The sequence below is a fragment of the Hyla sarda genome, chromosome 3 (genome assembly GCF_029499605.1).
Source record: "Hyla sarda isolate aHylSar1 chromosome 3, aHylSar1.hap1, whole genome shotgun sequence".
Classification (NCBI taxonomy): Eukaryota; Metazoa; Chordata; class Amphibia; order Anura; family Hylidae; genus Hyla; species Hyla sarda.
In genome coordinates, this window is record NC_079191.1 from 235,867,157 (window position 1) to 235,881,957 (window position 14,801).

A 14,801-nucleotide genomic window follows, 5' to 3' on the forward strand; every position below is an offset into this window, starting at 1 on the left:
TGGGGTATTAAAGACCAAAAAAGAAGGGGAAAATTACAATTCTAATGATGTATGGTAAATTTGGAAGCATTCTTTCATGCAAAGGTCAGGTTTGGAGGGGTACATGTTGCATGTGACATCTTTTCTTATCCCTCTACGGGCACACACCTGACACCGCTTCTGTGGTCTCTTTTTCTTTTCCGTTGAGGGGATCTCTTAGGGGAAATGTTCACCGGGAACAAATCGGCTGATGTTTACGCCAGAAACTGAGGCCTCCTCTCCAGTATGGCCGAAGATAAGGGCCTTTATTACTTTTTCCTGAAAGTTCAGGAAAGAGCTACTGTACCCTACCTCCCATGCCACTACATAAGCATTATAAAATGCAATCTGGATGAGGTGGACTCCCAGCTTTTTATACCATGTCCTGGTCTTCCTCATGGCATAGTAGAGGTTGATGACTTGGTCTGAGAGGTCCACCCCACCCATGTAGCGTTTGTAGTCCAGTATTGATATTGGTTTCTGGACCTGTGTTCTTGACCCCCAAACAGGAACAGTTCTGCTTTCCTCTGGATGGATAGCGGACAGAATTAAAACCTCTCTTTTGTCCCAGTATTTCCGAAAGAGAAGGTTCTCTCTGCAGACTGCCCTACTTTGCCCTTTTGGCAGTGGTGTTGCAAGCAAGGATTTTTGGGAGGCCTTTTTGTTTTTTTCTAATAGTTCCACAAGCTACTGTGGACCTTGCAGCAAGGGACTTTAGGAAGGGTATATGGTTATAAAAATCATCTATATAAAGATTATATCCCTTGTCGAGAAGAGGGTAAATCAAATCCCATACAATTTTTCCCGTAATACCCAGGGATGGGGGGCAATAAGGGGGTTAAGGCATTAATCTTTTCCCTTGTAAACTTTAAAGCAGAGTGTGTAGCTGCTGTTACTTTCACACACTTTATACATTTTGATCCGGTACCGGGTTCTCTTGGTTGGGAGGTACTGCCGGAACATCAGCCTCCCTTTAAAGTTTACGAGGGATTCGTCAACCGTTATATTTTGATTTGGGGTATATACTTTAGAATTTAGGTGATCGATTATGGGCCGAATTTTGTATAATGGATCATAACTGGGGTCTTGGCGGAGGGTGTTGTCATTGTAATGGAGACATTTCCTAAGTATCTCAAAGCGGGTCCTACTCATAACGGATCGGTAAAGAGGGGTATTATACAATACATCAGTGGACCAATAGTCCCCGATGGATGGCTCCTTAATTATTCCCATATAAAAAAAATTACGGATTTCCACTGGGTCTGTGGGGGTCCAATGTTGCCCTTGTGAGATGTATGATGTGGGGTGGGAGGCAAGGAGTTGTTGGGCATACAAATTAGTTTGGTGGACCATGTTTACAAATTCCTCAGTAAAAAAAAAAAAAAATCTCCTATCTCCTGGAATCCTTAACTTGTTTGTTAACTTGGACACCTGAGGCGGCAGTAAAGTTGGGGGGTGTAGTTGGTAGCAGGTACCCACATGCCGACCGTGTCTGTAGACTCAGGCTCTGCAGCTACTCTTCTGCGCTGTGCAGGGGGCTCATCACTCTCAGAGGATTAGGAAGAGAGCAAGTATGAGGATGCAGATGAAAGTACTAATTCATCCGCGCCATCACTAGCGCTGTCTGTATCAGCGAATATCATAGCGAAGGCCTCCTCTGCACTGTAATACCGGCGTGCCACTTTTTTTTTTACTACGACACGAATCTGATAACTGTGAAAAACAGATCAGATAACCGACGGCACGAATCAGATGACTGAACCTGATCTGATGACTAACAACTAACAATTTAATTTTTTTGTGTTTTATTTTATTTTTTATTATTTTTTTGGGGGGGTTACAACAAATACTGCACTGATCAAATGACTGAAAACACGGAGGATCAAATGACGGACGGCACGGACCAGATAACTGAAGGCACGGACCAGATGACTGAACCTGATGACTAACAACTAACAATTGTATTTTTATGTGTTTATTTTTTTTTTTGGAGGTAAGTGTACTGATGGCACAAATCTAGTTGCAGGAACTAGATTTTATTTTATTACACAGTAAAGGATTTTTTGCTGAGGCAGCAGACAGCTCACTGACAGAACAGGATCTGAATAGATGGATCTGTGAGAGGTAGGATGCAGCAGATCACTCAGGGGGCTGTGGATAAACTTAGGGGGCACACTTTGGGGACCTTTTGTGAGGGCACAGATAAAATCCTCACTGACGGGGAGATAGTCAGCGATCTGAGCAAGAAGGCAGCAGATCGCTTAGGGGGCTGTAAATTTCCCTTGGGGGGATATGATAAATGTTTGTGGGGGATAACCAACGGGGAACACTTATGTGAGATCGCAGACAGCGATCTCGATTTCAGTGACAGGAACAGCAGCAGGATGTAGGAGATTGGCAAAGCGCTCCTGACACAGATCGGGCTGCAGACAGAGACCCTTGGGGGGGAAATAATGTAGGTTTTAGGGGACATTTGCGGTGAACACTTGTGGGGTCACCTGGGAACACTTGGGGGGGGGGGGGGGGAACAACAACACCTGGGGACTTTGGCGAGATCGCACACAGCGATCTCACTTACAGCAACTGACAGCCGCACAGGACACAGCGATGTCAGCAATGCAGGCACAGCTATCAGGGGTTAATTCTCTTCTACGTCCAGATCTATAACGCATCATAGCGTGTCGGGCCTGGCCTCTAACAACGGCTGGGACCTGTGGCTATGGCACTGATCACGGTGCCGCCCGCTATTAACCCTTTAGGCATTCAAAGTTGATTGCCGCATCTAAAGTGAAACGAAACTAATCCTGGTTAGCTCAGGGGGCTGTTCGGGATCGCCGTGGTGAAATCACGGCATCCCGAACTGCTGTAGGACACGAGGAGGGTCCCCTTACCTGCCTCTTGGTGTCTGATCGCCGAATGACTGCTCAGTGCCTGAGATCAGTCAGGCATGAGCAGTCAAGCGGCAGAATCATCGATCAATGGTTTCCTATGAGAAACCATTGATCAATGTAAAAGCTGAATGTAAAAGTTAAAAAAAAAAAGATTAGAGATCATTTAACCCATTCCTTAATAAAAGTTTGAATCACCCCCCTTTTCCCATTTAAAAAAAATACAGTGTAAATAAAAATAAAATTAAACATACGTGGTATCACTGCGTGTGGAAATGTCCGAATTATAAAAATATATCATTAATTTAACCGCACGGTAAATGGTGTATGCGCAAAAAAAAAAAAGCAATAAGTCCGATCAATACACCCAGGAGGAGCCGGAGGACCATTGCGGGGAGGGGGGTGCCAGGACAAGCTGGGGTGCCGAGCAAGGTGAGGGAACCGCATAGAAGGCCAGCATCGGTGAGGGGCACTGACCCGTGGAGGCCAGTCCAAGGGTGCTGAGGGGGGGGGCCCACCAGAGATCCCCCTATAGTGGCAGCAGGGGATGGAGCAGCTGCAGGGCACTGTGAGAGGGGAGGCCAGGGAGCGACTCCATGGGGCAGAGGGCCTGATTTAGAGGGAGATGCAGGGGCTACAGTCCCAATAGGAGCAGGATCCTTCAGGGAGAGGGAAGTGGAGCAGTCAGCAGGGGGTTCCATGCTCACCTGAGAGACACTGAGGACCGGAGGTGCACAGAATCCCGGAGTCGTGGAGCAGAAAGCCGGGGCCTGCGTCGCGTCTCCTGCAGGCATAGAGAGGACAGCTCTGGGGGCCTCCGGTGCCGGACGCATAGAGGAGCAGGCCGGGAGCCCGGTACAGCAGCGGCAGCAGCGCGTGAGGATGCAGGCAGCAGGGATCCGGTGGAGAGCGACAGCCGACCTGGAGCTGGAGAATGGGTAGGTCCCGGAAGGGAGTGCGGCCCGCCCGCAGGCCGCACTGTGGGAGCCAACATAGGAGAGGAGAAGTTCGCCATTTTGCCCGGCGGCAGAGATGAGCTGCGGCGTGGCTGGGATCGGGTGAAATAGCCCGTGAGGTCACGTTGGGGGGGAAGGTGGACGGGTCTGGGTCCCTTTCTGCAGCTTTTTGCGATTATTCCCCATAAAGATCCACCAAGGTCTCTAAGCATTCAGGGGTGTAGGACCGGAGCTCGAGCGAGCCACGCACGTCCTCACACCAGCATAGCTAGCCACACCCAAACCTTGGTCTCTTTTTCAATAGCTAATTAGCTATTGAAAAAGAGACCAAGAGGGTCTCGAAACAAGTCTAGCCAGTATTGAGAGTACATTACCACATCAAGCATCTTAGCTGCATATACAATATCATATCGAATGCCCGCCGCAAGCCAGTGGGAAAACCGCCAATCATTACGTCATCACCAACTACCAGCTTCAGCGACGGACGTGCACCATCTGACCTGCATAATCTGACCTCTCCCTCCCCAGGCTCGCCGTGACTGTACTCCCGCTAGCCGGACAACGAGGGACGGACCGGCCTATGACGGGTAAGTGAGAGCTACGTGGGATCCATATTCTGGGTGAGCAGCGCGTGCAGCCCACACCTACAAACTGCAATTAACACTGCTTTCCTACAGCAACAAGGAACGGCACATAGCGCCGATACCCTATAGCATCAGCCTTCACTGAAGGAATATACTTAATTCTCATTGTACAGGACCTCCAGGACGGCGCATAGCACCATATGACTTTACCCCGTTGGCAAACATTTTTTCTCATGTGGGCAAAATAAGATATATTATATAAATGCACAATTTGCAATATTGTCTGCCTTAACCTCCCTGGCAGTATGATTATGTGTGGAAATTTGTACCAAAAGTGGTACAATTTTTTGCATTGAAATTTCACATCTCCCCCCGCCCATTTCACATTCTCCTCCCCCTTGTCACATTTCCCCCCCCCCCTTCTACCATTTCCCCCCCCCCCCTTGTCACATTCTCCTCCCCCTTGTCACATCCCTCCCCCTCCATGTCACATCCCCCCCTTTGTCACATTCTCCCAACTCCCCCCATCACATTCTTCCCCCCTTGTCACCTTGTCCTGCAGCAACACACACTAGGTTTGCCAGGCAGATTTCAAACCTAGTGTATTTGCTGTCGAACAAGTCCTTTCCCCTACAGCCAATCACTGACTTGACACGTGACACCACTGCGGCCGGTGATTGGCTGAAAAGGAAAGGTCCTACAAGATGAATAATGAAGAGAGCAGGGACCGGAGCACACAGAGGGGAACGGCATCTGCAGGGACCGGGAGAAGGTAAGCAGAAGTTTTTTTTTATTTTCCTCCTGGTGGCCTTTTACACTTAGCTCAGTGTTTTTCTACCAGGGTGCCTCCATCTGTTGTGAAACTACTGCTCCCAGGATGCCCGGACAGCCTTTGGCTGTTCGGGCATGCTGAGAGTTGTAGCTTTGCAACAACTGGAGGCCCCCTGGTTGGGAAACACTGACTTTTAGTATTTGTCTTTACCTGCTCTGGCCGGCCCCCGCCACGGGAGCCGACCCGAGCAGATAATCGCATGTTTTCCCGGGGGCTGCATCACTATATTGCAAAAAGCAAAAATCGCGATTCGATTGCTTTTACGATATATCGTGCAGCCCGGCCGGCAACTATGCAATTCTACCCCGAGCGTGACTTGGGGTTACCGCTCCTGGCAGGGAAAATTAACCCCGAGTCACGCTCGGGATAACCGCTAAGAAGTTTAAACATATATACCTACTGCTACCAAGCAGCATATGTTCTTCTTTTGTGGTAGATGCACATAACTCCATAGCGTATAAGCTAACAAGCCAGCGGCATCAACATTTGTACTTTTTTCTTTTCTTTTACTCTATTAATGTTTTTTAAAAAAAGTATACAAAACCCTATTAGTGTTTTATGGGTGGCCTGCAAGGGCCCTGCAGACACCACACAAATAGCACGATTTTATCTATCTATCTATACACATACACACATTTTATTAATAAACACAATCATTATTCAAATATCTCTTGTTTTTTTATATACATTTTTTTTAAATTAAATTCCTACACTCCTCACACAGAATCTAGCTTGAGAACAGTAACTTTCTCCTTTCATTATATGGAGGTTGTATAGGGTACACAACCTTTTACCTGTACTTGTTAGAATCTGTATTCATATCTGTTCCGCTACCTATTCCTTCTTATTCATATAAATAATCAATGAGTTTGTTAGCTCTAGATGCAGATGCACTGTGCAGGCAAGGTACTGAGCCATGGGGAGCAGAAAAGAACTGTGGAAAAGAACTTTATAAAGATGGAAATGGGTATAAAAAGATATCCAAAATCTTAAAAAAGCAAGTCAGTACTGTTCAGTAACTTATTAAGAAGTGGAAATCTCAGGCCAAGGTCAGGTAGACCAAAAAAAAATATTTCAGCCACAACTGCCAGAAGAATTGTCCGAGATACAAAGAAATCCCACAGGTAACCTCAGAAGAAATACAGGCTGCTCTGGAAAAAGGTGGTGTGATTTTTGTCAAGGAGTACAAGATGACGATACCTGAATAAAAAAGGAGTTCCATGGTTGTGCTGCCAGAAAGTATATAACATGAAAGGGGTTAACGTAAGAGTCTCAAACCTTTATTAGACTATTAACTTTTTTTTTTCCCCCCACACTTTATTGGTCCCTTTAGGAGACATGCATGGAAAATCATTAGATTCCTCATACAGATCAATGCAGTTTTATTGAACTGCATTGATCTATGTGCTCTGTGCTCGATTCAAAGAGCCTGCTGCAGACAGGCACTATTAATTGAAGAGCCATGGCCAGCAAAGCAGGAGAGGTAAGCCCTCTGGCTAACTTAACAGTGGATAGGTCTGTAGCTCTATGATTTTGAGTAACCCTTTAGAATTATGACATGGTGATTTTCGGAATGTAACTGTTACTGAACTCCTGAGAGTTCCTTCTATGTTATACAGCAGTTTCTTGTACTCTCCATTCCATAGGGTTGGACTAGAGCTGGGTAGTAAATGAGTGACCTATTTACTGGCAATCATCACACAGTACAGCACTTGCTCCTTACAGCTATGCCTTGACATAGTGCTGGTTCAAGTACTATAGATGACATGATCACTTTCCAAGGTACTATGTAAGCACAAATAATATGGCAGCTACACAATCCCGGCTCCCAATCTCTCTCCTGCACATAGCAGTAGCTAAGCCACACCACACTTCCTGTCTGCCATCTCAGTGTCTTTTACTAGAGACATAAATGGTGTAACAACAGGGAGTGAAAAGCAGACTGCATATGATGATACCTGAATAAAAAGGAGTTCCATGATTGTGCTGCCAGAAAGAAGCCTTACTGTGCCAATGGGATTACAATATGCCTGACAACATCTAGACACACCTTCCAGCTTCTGATACACAGTAATTTGGAGTGACCAGACCAAAACAGAGCTTTATGGTCGCAAAAAAAATAATAATAATAATAAAAAAAAGGCCTATAGCAAAAGAATACATCCCCACTTCGGAGCATGGTAGTGGTTCACTGATGTGTTGCATTCTTCTGAACGAAAGCTGCGCATTGGATGCTCTTGGACTTTCATGAAAGTGACTAAGAAAAAGGCCAAGTTGACCCTTCAGTGGTTACAACAGAAAAAGGTAAAGGTTCTGAAGTGGTCATCACAGTCTCCTGACCTTAACATCAGGTTTTGTGTATTAAAAACTCAGGAAAATCCCTTTTTTGTCTATTATGACTACACCTATAGATTAGCCCTGTCCTCACTTCCTGAAAACCTTATCTGGCTATAAAGACACTGGAGGTCTCGTATCCATGCCTATTGATGTTGCAAAGGAAAGAGTGATCATGAAAATTCTCACATTTGCAGTCACATCATTGGCTTGCTTCTGTTTTCCTTGTTTCTGTTGTGATGAAGGTGGGGGAATAGGCTTCTTTTTCAATGGTTTCTTTTTCTTGGATTTGGAAGACTTCTTTGCAGTTTTATTTTTTTGCTGCCAGCCTTTGCTTTTTGTTTTGCCACTTTCCCCTTGCTGTAAGTAAAATAAAACATGATAAGTCACTGAACAGAATGCATTATTTTTTCACATAAAACAGGAACACAAAACAGGAACACAAAACGGGTGATTGTAAGGTTTTTTGTTTAAAGGAGTAGTCCAGTGCTGAAAAACGTATCCCCTAAGGATAGGGGATCAGTTTCAGAAAGCGGGGGGGGGGGGTCAGATCTCTGGGGCCCCCGCGATCTCCTGTATGGGACCCCCGGCAGCCCGCAGGAAGGGGGCGTGTTGACGACGCACAAAGTGGGGGCCGACACCCCCCCCCCCCTCAATACAACTCTATGGCAGCGCCAGAGAATGCCGAAGGCAGCGCTCTGGCTCTGCCATAAAGTTGTATTGATGGGGCGTGTCAGCCGCAGCTGTGTGTGGTGGTCAACACGCGCCCTTCCTGTGGGCTGCCGGGGGTCCCATACAGGAGATCGCGGGGGGGCCCAGAGGTCGGACCCCCCGCTATCTGAAACTTATCACCTATCCTTTTTCAGCACTGGACTACTCCTTTAAGATATAATGGATGTTTTTGACTGATTTTGACAAATGAGGGTGTATTAACACAAACAGTGAATAGGGGATAAGCTGCAGTACCAGGCACAGTATCATATAATGTGTTTTACTTTGTCTGTACTGTACTTAAGAGGCTATATTATCAGTTGCACAAAGGAATGTGACCAGTTAAAGCAGATTCCTCAAGCTAGGTCTTTAGTATCTGTAAATGAAGCCAGGCCTTCCAGCTTTGCTCACTGTGTACATCCAGGTATAACAGCTCTGTTAAACAGCTGATTGATAGTTCTCCCAGATGTTGCATACCCTTTTTAGGGTCTATTTACACATACAGTATCCTGCACGTATTTGAGAAGCAGGATTTGAAGCTGCAGATTTTATGCTGCAGAGTTCAATGTAAATTAAGAGACTGAACGCAGCTTAAAATCTGCATCTTACAATCCCTCGCATCAAATATGCACAGGATTGGAAGCTGCAGATTTGAAGCTACGTTCAGTCTCTTAGTTTACATTAAACTCTGTAGCATAAAAAGTAGATTTTTTATACTTATTGTAAAATCTCTCTCGGAGGATCCATTGTGGGACACAGGAACCGTGGGTATATCTGTCTGACACTAGGCATTAACAAAAAAGAAGTCGGCCCCTCCTGGCAGGATATACGCCACCCACTGACTCTGACCTAATCAGTTTAGTCCCAAAGCAGTAGGAGGAAACCAATAAAAAAAACTACAGAGAGTCTGAAGAAGACCCAGACAAAAAAATTTACCGAACAAACCCACAGACAGGAACTACACTCTCAGGTCAACAAACTGATAACCAACGGGTGGGTGCTGTGTCCCCCAATGGATCCTCTGAGAAAGATTTTACAGTATAAAAAAAAAAAAATCTACTTTTCTCTTTCGGCTCCATTGGGGGACGCAGGAACCGTGGGACGTATTATCTAGGGAGATGGACTCTGCTGCCTATACCTACTGTGGGGGGAACTCTGCTGACTATACCTACTGTGGGGGGGGGGGACTCTGCTGCCTATACCCACTGTGGGGGGGAACTCTGCTGCCTATATCTAATGTGGGGGAACTGCTGCCTACCGACACATAACTGTAGCAAAATTACAGTTATGAAGTAGTAACGAAAATAATTTTATGACTGTAGCAAAATTCATCACAACATGAGGAACTGTTTTAAAGGCCCGCAGCATCAGGAAGGTTGAGAACCACTGCCCCAGGCAAATAATTAGGTAACATTTTTTTTTCCTATTTAAAGTAAATGTATCTCCCAGAAAAAACTGTCCCGTCTTCCATTTGAAAAATAAACAGTGAACTCTGTAGCTAGGTAGATCAAGTAACTGAGACGTACAGCCTCCGTCAACAGCAGTAGGAATTATTGAAACAGCAGACTTAGCTGTCTCTAACAAGTATCTGGCTAGAAAGAGTCTGCAGCCTGCACTCTGCTGGTGGTCCAAGGGCAATAGGTATAAGCTTTTATGAACATACTGTTTAGGCAGCTGGAACATCCACATAAGAGCCAAAGGCACTGTACAGATACACCATGACAATCACGCCACACTTTCCAACCCTAGGTTAACATATGTAACCAATGGTTTTCTTAACAATGGTAAAAATACATACCCCATCTTCAACTGGCTGGTCTTCAGCAGAGCAAGCAGACTGTTCCTTCTCAAATACTTCCTGTATTGAGGAAGAAAAAAAAATGTAGAGGCTATACTTGTAAACAGTAGAAAAGATTTCTGAGCAGTTAATAAATCATAAAAACACTATATAACTAAGCATAAGCAAAGAGTTACGGGCAGAACATAGATAGACCAACGTAATGCTGCAAGCCAAGTCCAATGGTTAGATTCTATACCTCCCACAAAAATGGTCAAGTAGTAAGAGCTAGCTTACATTGGAGAAAAATTATTAGAACCTGTGCAGAGGAAAAGTTGTCCATAGCAATTAATCAAATTCCTTCTTTCATTTTCCAAAGGCCTTTCCAAAAAGTAGAGGCAATCAGGTTGCTACAGGCAACTGCACCACTACATAATGTTAAAGGAAAACTGTCACCCTGATCCCTTATACTAAATCCAATGCTCAGGGTTATAGTGTGGGTGACCAGGTGTGCAGAGGTGTCACATACCAAATTCCATCCAGTGGCTCCTGTGAGCCCCATTCTCAATTTGGTTGCCTGTGCACAGGAGGCGGGGCCCCGATAGCTGCCCGTCCCCTGCTTCTTTCTGCCTCTATTAGTATATTCAAATTCTGAGCTGCGCTCTGAGGCAGGAGGGCAAGCGCAGTTAGTTTACAGACTAGGACGTGAGAGCTCTTCTTGCCAGTGCGCTCTACCGTGCCGGAGCGCAGCGCTCACGTGACAAGCTATTCACGTCACAGGACGTAAAAGCTGTTTGTAAACTAACTGCACTTGCCCTTCTGCCTCAGAGCGCAGCGCAGAATTTGAATATACTAATAGATGCAGATTGTTTCAGGAGGCAGAAAGAAGCAGGGGGCGGGCAGCTATCGGAACCCCGCCTCCTGCGCGCAGGTAACCGAATTGAGAATGGGACTTTCGTCGGGCAATATCACAGGAGCCACTGGATGGAATTTGGTAAGTGACACGTGTTTGCACTCATGGTCACAAACATTATAAACCTGTGTATTGGGTTTAGTGTGGGTAATCAGGGTGACCGTTTTCCTTTAATCTGGATTATTACTCAATGGAGGAGATGTTGTTTCGAACAACAGCCTGTGTATTACATAAAAGTATTCATCTAATATACTGTAAGATAAAACATAGTACAAAAAAATATAGTGGTTTAGTATAACTATATCACTTTCAATGTATATCCAGTAGATATACCTAATGCAACAATTTATATGCTTCTTGGTCTGCTGTGACCTACAGTGCGCCAAATTTTGGTACCAAATAAAAAGTAATGGTCTCTGTCAGCAGGATTTTGTGAATAAAGAGAGGCTAGGTGTAGGACACTCTTACCCCTTTGTAGTCTGGGCTGTTTTAGCCAATGTTGTATAGTTCAATGGATCTGCTCGGACCGAGCAGATGATTCGGCAGATATTAGCAGTAATGAGCTGTATGCGCTTTGTGCATCCAGTGCGTGGAGCACCGGTGTTTGTCGGCAGCGCAGGTCTCTTAAGTTGTGCCGATGCATAGTGCAGGGGTGAATTCCTGCTTGCGATGTGAGCCTAGACAATGATGTCTCTAGGGCTTGCAGTCTCCTGTATGGTACGGTGTCAAGTTGTTTCCCCGTCCTATTCTCTGGTAAACCCTGCTGTGCAGATGTGGGAGGGTTACCTCCTCGTGGTTCCACGACGGGAATCCTGGTTTGTAACCACTATCGCAATGATATCACTCAGTCAGTGATTACAAAGCAGGATTCCCGCCGTGGAACCACGAGGATGTAACTCTTCCACACCTGCACAGCAGGGATTACCACAAGGAGGTAACCCTCCCACACCTGCACAGCAGGGATTACCAGAGATTAGGACAGGGAAACTACTTGCCACTGCACAGACCCTATATCATACCGGAGACCGCAAGCCCCAGAGACATCATTGTCTAGGCTCACATCTCAAGCATGAATTCACTCCTGCACTGCGCATCAGCAGAACTTATAAAAGAGATCTGCGCTGCCGACGAACACCGGCGCTCCATGCACGGGATGCACAGAGCGCATACAGCTCATTACTGCTAATATCTGCCGGTTCATCTGCTCGGTCCGAGCGGATCCACTGAATATATACAACATTGACTAAAACAGCCCAGACTACAAAAGGCTAAGTCCTACACCTAACCTCAAAACCTAACCACAAAATCCTGCTGACAGAGACTATTACTTTTCATTTGGAAACAAAGTTTGGCAGACTATAGGTAACAGCAGACCAAGAAGCATATAAATTGTTGCACAAAGTATATCTACTGGCTATACATTGAAAGTGATATAGTTTCATTTATTAAACACTCCTGGGGCATTGGAGTTTACCTTTCCAGTAACCCCAGTTATATATATATCGGCAAAGTGAGCTGCATCCAACCTTGGCTTAAAGATTATCTATCATGATCTAAACTCTCCCTAATCTCCAAAAAAAAAAGGCTTGCGGCCAGGACTGGTAGGGAGACCTCTAGTGGTAATTTAAATAGAAAGAAGCATATATTTTCTTTAATAACATGCAATTGGAAAGTTATTCTGCATACATTAATCTATAATATATCAAAAGTTCTTTTGATGAAAGGTACCCTTTAAACAACTTTTCCTCTGGACAGGTTTTGATAAATCTCCCCCAATGTGTCCAACATGGAACTTTACTATGTAAATTTTTTTATGTCAGTTTTCAATACAAATATAAAACACTGGTGTGGGAAGGTGTATTCCTTTAGAAATAACCTAATCTGTAAAGTTCACACATGTAAAACAATATTTGCCATTATATTTAAATTATTAGCCCCTTGAGGAGCCATCCAATTCAGTTTTTGGTTTTCATTTTTCCATCCTTGCCTCCATTAAATTTCTACCAAGAGAGTCATATGAGGGCTTGTATTTTTGCAGGACCAACTGTACTTTTTAAGGGCACCAGTCATTTACCATAAAATGTAATGTAAAATCAAAAACATTTGTGGTGAAATTGAAAACAAAAAGAGCCATGACTCAACAAATATGACAGGGGAGGGATGGTGTAGAATTGTCATATAACCTTTTTTCCCCTGTACTGAGCTGAGCTATTAACCGTAAATCTGATTAGTTAGGAAGAGGTGGTGTCCATTACCCTGTACACTGACTAGATTGTTTAGGTTTTTGCTTCACAATTAGAAAGTCTAGAGAGGGTGAATTTGAAGATTCTGTAAATTCAATTTAGGATGCTATCAGAATTATTCATACTTACGACCATTGTCTGTCTTTTAAGGGTAACAAGGACAGTGACTAAGGAGCCCACTGTAATGTTGTTACTGTCTTCATCATCTAGCACTGTAACAAATAAACAGACTGTGGTAATACTTCCATAACATGTTAATTATCTAGTAGACTGAATTTGTACCAAGGACATACCTTAAGGTATATTCACAGGGGCATAAAACATGCTGTTTTGGACATGGAAAACATGTCTATTTCCACATTCAAAACAGGACCATGCCACTGCTTTAAACCTTGCTTCTATTAAAATTAACTTTATGCCCGTGTAAACCAACTCTTACACATCATGGCAGGGAGGCACTTCAGTAGCCAAAGACACATGAAGTGCTATTAAATGGCTATATCACAGACTGATTGCAGCTAGTGCTGCGATCTTTAGCTCATTTTAAAGCCAAAACTCGTGTCTAGCTGCACTCCAGCCTTAGAGCCTGCAGTAATGTGGACGGAAGGAAGAGCTGCAAGTTTATACAGCTCCCCTATCAACTTGGCTACTGAGTGCATCCTTGACATGGATAGGTTTAAAGGGGTATTCCTATTGGGATTATTTAGGCATATATATATGCTACTCTGTTTACATAAAAAACTGCATAAAACAGCTGGTTCAGCTTTGGTTTCCTGACCAACTTCTGCGACTACAAGCAGGCCACAAAGTCTTAAATGAGTACCTGTCCATCAAACCATAGTTTCTAAACTAACTCAGATTATATTCCCTAATAACTCCTAACTCCCCACCTGCCCTTAAATTTTTTTTCTAAACTTTAAAAAGCTCTGTATCATACCGTTCCACTTGCTCACATTGTGTGAGCTCCCGGCAGGAGAAAGTGGGCATTCCCCAGTAGGTGCAAGGTCACTGAAGCCTCAGAGCTGTGCCTCACCATCCCCTACACGCACTTCTTAAGTTTAGTCTCCTGCCAGGCCAGGAAGAGACCAAACTGTTTGACTGGCGCAGGGAAAAGAACAGAGCCACCTAGTGGCCGTTTTTTCAATCACATAAAAAACATAAAGGTTGAGAGTCCTAAATTAGAATACCCCCTTAAACAGAATACAATCCTTCAGCATATCCCTGAAGTAGAATAATTTAACATTGAGGCCCTCACACCAAAAAGGCTGTGTATTCCTGTTATAAATGGTTGCAAATAGAAACAATACAGAAGTCCCACATACCTTGTGGTTTTACCTCCATTGTGATATGTGGAAAGCTACCAAGAACTGACACCATCTCCTCATAACTGCTATCCTCAAGAAAACTAAACAGCAGACGACGATCTGACTCCTTCATACTGACCAGGTCCCGAATGGTCTTGATTTTAAACTATAAATTAAATTGAATTATATAAACACAAACATTTCATTTAATAATACTGATAAGAGTAATAGTACATAAAAC

At 44.4% G+C, this 14,801-nt stretch overlaps 1 protein-coding gene across 2 annotated transcripts in view; it reads right to left on the bottom strand.

Moving 5' to 3' along the window:
• Positions 1-14,801, bottom strand: part of SEC63 (SEC63 homolog, protein translocation regulator) — a 75,159-nt gene that overhangs the window by 17,746 nt on the left and 42,612 nt on the right. For both annotated transcript variants that reach the window (XM_056566254.1, XM_056566255.1), the window contains exons 13-16: positions 14,579-14,726; positions 13,386-13,468; positions 10,122-10,181; positions 7,802-7,972 (exon numbers count right to left, since the gene is read on the bottom strand). In XM_056566254.1, coding sequence (XP_056422229.1) covers positions 7,802-7,972; positions 10,122-10,181; positions 13,386-13,468; positions 14,579-14,726 — 462 coding nt within the window. The remainder of the gene's footprint in view (positions 1-7,801; positions 7,973-10,121; positions 10,182-13,385; positions 13,469-14,578; positions 14,727-14,801) is intronic.